The 6,053-nt window shown below is 53.3% G+C and overlaps 1 protein-coding gene across 1 annotated transcript; it reads left to right on the top strand.

Annotated features, from left to right (window-relative positions):
- Positions 1-203: 203 nt before the first annotated feature.
- Hlx (H2.0 like homeobox) lies at positions 204-5,605 on the top strand. The gene is made up of 4 exons (XM_075989391.1): positions 204-1,245; positions 1,922-2,101; positions 2,758-2,942; positions 4,771-5,605. Exons 1-4 carry the CDS (start codon positions 660-662, stop codon positions 5,251-5,253), a joined length of 1,434 nt encoding a protein of 477 aa, XP_075845506.1. The 5' UTR covers positions 204-659; the 3' UTR covers positions 5,254-5,605.
- The last annotated feature ends 448 nt before the right edge of the window (positions 5,606-6,053 follow it).

Genomic DNA, 6,053 nt, shown 5'->3' with positions numbered 1-6,053 from the left:
AAGCGGCACCGAGGGACTCACGGTACTGGGCTCAGCCCACGCGGCCGCAGAAAACACTTTGGTGTGGCCAGGGCGTGGCTAAGGGCGGGGCACGCCCCTTCTTTCCCAATTCCCCTCCACTCCTGAGTCCCATTGGTCACAAAGACGTCCAATGAGCGCACGGATCAAGGTCCTACCCCGGGTCTGACTCGAAAGCTCCTGCCAAAACTTTGGGAGTTTTTAGAGAGGAGTTTTTTTTTTTCTTTTTTTCCTTCTTATTTTTTTAAACTAACGGATCATTATTGTTGTTTTAAATTTAGTTCTTAGAGATTAGCTGTTTGAGTTTTTCTTTCGGTGTCGGGCCCCAGTCTCCCCGGTTTCTCCGGAGTAGCAGAGCGAGGCCGCACCCGCCTCGCCGCTCCAGTACCCGGCGATCGCCTCCATCCCACGGGGAGCGCGCTCGCCGCGCCGCCTTTCAAGCCAGGCCAGGGGCCCAGGCGGTGGCGGGAGGCGACCGGGCCCTCGCCTCCTCTCTCGGTGGCGCTAGGGCTCCCCGCTGGCCCTGGGCTTCAGTGCGGGCGGAGAACCGAAAGCAGACCGAGTTTGGCTGGGACACCGCCTCTCCCCGGGCACCCACCCACTTACCCACTCACCCAGGACCCCGCCAGGATCCTGCCAGGATGTTCGCGGCCGGCCTGGCTCCCTTCTACGCTTCCAACTTTAGTCTCTGGTCAGCCGCGTACTGTTCCTCTGCCGGCGGCCCGGGCGGCTGCTCCTTCCCCTTGGACCCAGCGGCTGTCAAGAAGCCCTCTTTCTGCATCGCGGACATCCTGCACGCCGGCGTCGGGGAGCCGGGGCCCGCTGCCGAGGGACTCGTGGGGGCCTCGGCCGCTCTCACCGCGCACTTGGGTTCCGTGCACCCGCACGCCTCCTTCCAAGCTGCCACCAGATCCCCGCTGCGTCCCACCCCGGTGGTGGCGCCCTCAGAAGTGCCGACTGGCTTCCCTCAGCGGCTGTCCCCGCTCTCGGCAGCCTACCACCAGCATCTCCCGCAGCAACAACCGACGCAGCAGCAACAGTCACAGCCACAGCCTCCGCCTCCACCCCGGGCGGGCTCCCTGCAGCCACCGGCTTCAGGGACCCGAGTGGTCCCCCACCATAGCGGCTCCGCCCCTGCCCCCTCCAGCAAAGACCTCAAATTTGGAATCGACCGAATTTTGTCTGCAGAATTTGACCCAAAAGTCAAGGAAGGCAACACGTTGAGAGGTACGTCCTGGCTGACAGGCTTCAGGCCTCATAACCACTCACGAGGACCCTGATCCCGTGCGGGTTTTGGGTGCTTTTTACATTTAAGGACAAATCAGTAGAATGAGGGAAAAGAAAATGAATTGTAAGAAAACTGTGTGACATTTAAAACTCAACTACCCTATGTAAAAAGTGATTCTCGGATGCTTACACAGCACACAACGGGTATCAACACCGATTCCTGTAAACTTTTGCAAAAGTGGGTGGGTATAATCTATCTTTTGAATGACGTGTCTACAGAAAGACATAGGCCTTTCTCACGGGGAAATCTCAGCGTGGGGACATTTTGCTTTAATTTGATTTCCAGTAAAATTCTTCCTAAGAATTGTGGGGAAGTAAAACTGCTGGTCTAAGCTCCTGAGGGAAGATGGCAGAGTGAGGGGCCTACCGCCTTATGACCATTTAATGAAAAGCTTTTTCTTGCTGTGGGGTGGACTGGACGTGATTGACACACACAGGGGCAGTTGAGGCTCCACCCTTGGCGGCTGCCGGGGAAAGTGCTTTCTGTGCATACGGGGTCTTTCTTGACTTCGCTTGCCTAAAACTGGAGCAAAGGAGAAGGGAAGGGTGGAAGAACTCTGCCCGGAGGATGTGAGTTTGTCCACGGTGTAACCAAACTTTCTTCCCCCCTCCCCAGATCTCACGTCGCTGCTGACTGGTGGGCGGCCTGCAGGGGTGCACCTCGCTGGCCTGCAGCCTTCGGCTGGACAGTTCTTCGCATCTCTAGATCCCATTAACGAGGCGTCTGCTATCCTCAGCCCCTTAAGCTCCAACCCAAGAAATTCTGTTCAGCATCAATTCCAAGACACGTTTCCAGGTAGAAAACTTCCCGAGTTCAATCCATGAGCCTCTGAGCTTGGTGGCTAGTGACCGACCCTTAGATATCTTAGTCTGATGCTGCAAAGGTCAGCCGCAGCATCAAAACCCCATAGTTGGGGTAGAAGCCTCCTTAGTCCTAGGAGAGACTGAGAAACTGTCCTAGTGGGACACTTGGAGAAGAGAGGAGAATCAAGATATATCGGCGTGGGTCCCTGTCCCTATTCTTTTCGCCCAGAGAGGGTGATTTGAAGACACCCCCCCACACACACACAGGGGAGGGGAAAGTTTTGCTTGACTGGTTATATCTTCTCTGAAAGACAAATGCGTGAAGTATAGGGCTGTCACTAGCAGGTAATTCAGACCCCAGGTACAGTTCCAACTATTTTAACATGCCTGGTGCCTGTGCATTTAGTTTATGAATTTCTCTTGAGCGAATCCACGGGTCCCCAGTTCTTCCTGGCTTTAGGCCCAAAGCGGTTCTGCGAAAAATCTGTTTTTAAAAAAAAGTCCTTAGGCCATTCTCGCACAAGCAAAAGGAGCTGGGAGGCGAATGTGAACTCAAAACACCTTTAAATACCTAGGAGAACCACGCAGGCTCCGGCCCTAACACTAACTAGGCCCTAAACCTCTTTCTCTCTTCCTACTGGTTGGCAGGTCCCTATGCTGTGCTCACCAAGGACACCATGCCGCAGACGTACAAGCGGAAGCGCTCCTGGTCCCGTGCGGTCTTTTCCAATCTGCAAAGGAAAGGCCTGGAGAAGAGGTTTGAGATTCAGAAGTACGTGACGAAGCCAGACCGAAAGCAGCTGGCAGCAATGCTGGGACTCACGGACGCTCAGGTAAGCCACTGGCAGGGTGTCCTCCGCAGGCAGTAAACGGTAAACAAGGCGGGACCCGCAGGCCTCCTCCTCCACGACTACTCACCTTCAGCAATCAAAACACAAGGTCTTGAACTTCGCGAGACTTTGTGGTGTTGCAACTCATAGCCAGAGGAGAGGAGGGTAGGGGAGGAGGTGGAGGAGGCGGACGGACAGAGAGAATAGCCCATTCCTGAAGATGTATGTCAACAAGCATCGAGTGTTTATTTTGGCCAAGAGGCCAAAGAACCGCGGAGAAAGCGAAAAGGAGATGGCAATTATGCACTCGACTGGAGTGCGCCTCGCTGTCGGAGGCAGTTTGTTTGAGAAGAGAAAAACCCAAAGTCGATAGATTACTGTTGGTCCCTGCCTTCCTTCACAGGATTGTGAAATCCCACTTGTGAGGAACTGAAAATATAATTTCAAACGGAATGACTTCGGAGTTGCTTTAAGACAGGGTTTGAGCTTGGAGCAGCCACAGTCCCACTTTCTAACTAACAGCCCAGTCTCTGAAGATAGTATCTGTTGGCAATGGGGCTGACTGAGAGAAAGAAGAAAGATTTTCTTACAATGTCCAAGAACGTTTTTTTAAGTAGGTCCTGCCCACTTGATTTAAAAAAAGGAAGGAAGGAAAGAAGGAAGGAAGGAAGGAGAAAGAGACAATAGGAATCTTTTGTCCTGGAACTTTTTTTTCTTTCTCAGTTTCGGGAATTAGAGTTTCATTTTGCTTTCTCCGACTACACTCTTCTTGTTCTGCACTCTTGTTGCTTCGGTGTGGACTCCCACAGAGCAGAAGCCGAAGCACGTTCTCTCTCTCTCTCTCTCTCTCTCTCTCTCTCTCTCTCTCTCTCTCTCTCTCTCTCCCTGGTTCGGACTTCTGTCCCTGTGTCTTTCTGTTCTCCATTACACAACACGCTTCCTCAGCACACACAGACGGACTGGAAAGCCCGGCCGCTTTCTACCAGCTGTGCACGTTATTTTTAAAGGGGAAGCTGGAACTTGTGTGAATGTGTTGGGTCCCCCAGAGGATCATGGATTTATATAGATTCTCCATCCATCTCTTCCCCATTCCTATAAGCTGCGTATTTAATTCCAATATTTTCTGAGCCCCAGGAGAATATGGTTGTCCCTCACAAAAACAGGGTCTATGTCAATTCTTAGGTAAAAATGTGCTCAGGCGATTCTCCTTTACTTAAAGCCCAGCAGGTGCCCATTCTAGTGGGATTAATTCTTTGAGTCCCTTGTCCCTTTGTTCACTTCCTTCTTAAAACAGCCAAGGGCTGTGATCTGAGTACTCAGGAGGCAGAGGAAGGAGGATCTCAAGTTCAAAGCCAGCCTGGTTCAAAAGAAACCCCCGTCTCAAAAATCCTAAAGGATTGGGGTGGTACAGTTAGTTTTTGTGGTGAATTACTTTGCGTAGCAAATGCCTGGGGATGAGAGGGACCTCAGAAGTTCTTAAAATTGGCTCTCACCAGAACCTCGGCATTGGGGGTCAGAACTCCTTAATTTTAATCAGTTCTACAGGAGTCCTGAGTTTGGTGAGATTACAAAGCAATTTGCAAGAAACCCGTCCTTCACTTGCACCCAGGGCATTTCAGTCTTGCGATACGAGGGCCATATTTAAAGAATAGTCCCTAGTGGCTTGGGCGGGTTTCACCCCTTAGATAGCTCCTGGATATTTATGTTTAGTTAAGCTGTCTGGGTTCTGGAGGCGTAATAAGTGTCTGCCGCGCTATCTTGCCGTAGGGGGCTAACCCCAGGTGTATCGAGCTGGTTATTTATCTCGCATCTCTTTTGATGTTGCACATAGGTGAAGGTGTGGTTCCAGAACCGGAGGATGAAATGGCGACACTCTAAGGAGGCTCAGGCGCAGAAGGACAAGGACAAGGAAGTCAGCGAAAAGCCTTCTGGGGGAGCCCCCGCCGAGGGCGAACTGGAAGAGAGAAGCCCCAGCCGTTCCGAAGGCGAGGCCGAGAGCGAGAGCAGTGACTCGGAGTCCCTGGACATGGCCCCCAGCGACACGGAACGGACTGAGGGGACTGAGCGGTCCCTGCACCAAACTACGGTCATCAAGGCCTCCGCCGCCGGCGCCCTTCTCACAACCAGCAGCAGTGTGAGCGGTGGCAGCTTCAGCTTCAGCAGCGTCAGCAGCCTGGGTAGCAACAACACCGGCGCTGGGAGTGCCAACAGCCTTGGCGGGAGCAGCTCGGAGCTGCTCCCCGCGCACCAGCCCTCAGTCACCAGCAATCCCCAGAGTCCGGAGCCTGCCCAAGCCCCGCTTGCAGGCTTATAGACTGAACTGAGGGTGCTTATGGCATGGCGTGCAACTTCCCCATCACTGGCTGGAGTTTGTGTCTACTTTAGTTGGTGGCAAGGGTCGCCGAGATGGGAGTAGCCAAGGGCAGCTTCTTGGGGTTCACACCCTTTCTTTTGCTGCCTAGGCTGCCTGAGGCCTACAGCTCCCAAAAGAGAGGAAAGTTTTGAGGTTCCCCTGCCAAAGAATGCAACTGTTCCCCCTACCCAAGCAGCCCACACTGTGAAGTGTTTGATGGAACTGTTGCTCTGAGCACCAGGGGTCTTGGCATAAGGACGTGCTGCACTTAGAAGGCCTTTAACTTGTAAATAAAATGTTTACTACAGTTTGTAAAAGGCCGCTTGGCTTGCTGGCTTGTTGGGGTATGGAGGTTGTTAAGTACCAAAGATGGGGGCACCAGTACTTTATCCCTGAGACACAGCAGATGGCAACATCTGGAGGAGGGAAAAGCAGCCCCAGAGTCAAAGATGGAGACCCCCACAGAGACCCCCAGGGGTGGTAGAGGTTTCACCCAGCATCGAAGTCCTTGACAGCCCCCACCTATGACTGCCTGGGTGCGAGGCCCGCTAAGAAACAGAATGTAGAATCTTAGGCCTGTTCTGCAGATGGCTTTCCTAAGCAGGGTCGAGATGCCGTGAGCGCATGCCTGTGTTCCCCGTGGCTACGGAGAGCTCGGGAGTTAGAGTGGAATCCGCTCTGCTGTGGAGCTGGAATCCAACCAGGCCCATCAGTGCTCACCAGGCCTTTGCTAGGCTTCCAGTCAGGAGGCTGGGGGCTGT

This window comes from Microtus pennsylvanicus, chromosome 10 (genome assembly GCF_037038515.1).
Source record: "Microtus pennsylvanicus isolate mMicPen1 chromosome 10, mMicPen1.hap1, whole genome shotgun sequence".
Lineage (NCBI taxonomy): Eukaryota > Metazoa > Chordata > Mammalia > Rodentia > Cricetidae > Microtus > Microtus pennsylvanicus.
The sequence above is the reverse complement of the archived record's forward strand: the minus strand, read 5'-3'. Positions and strand labels throughout refer to the sequence as shown.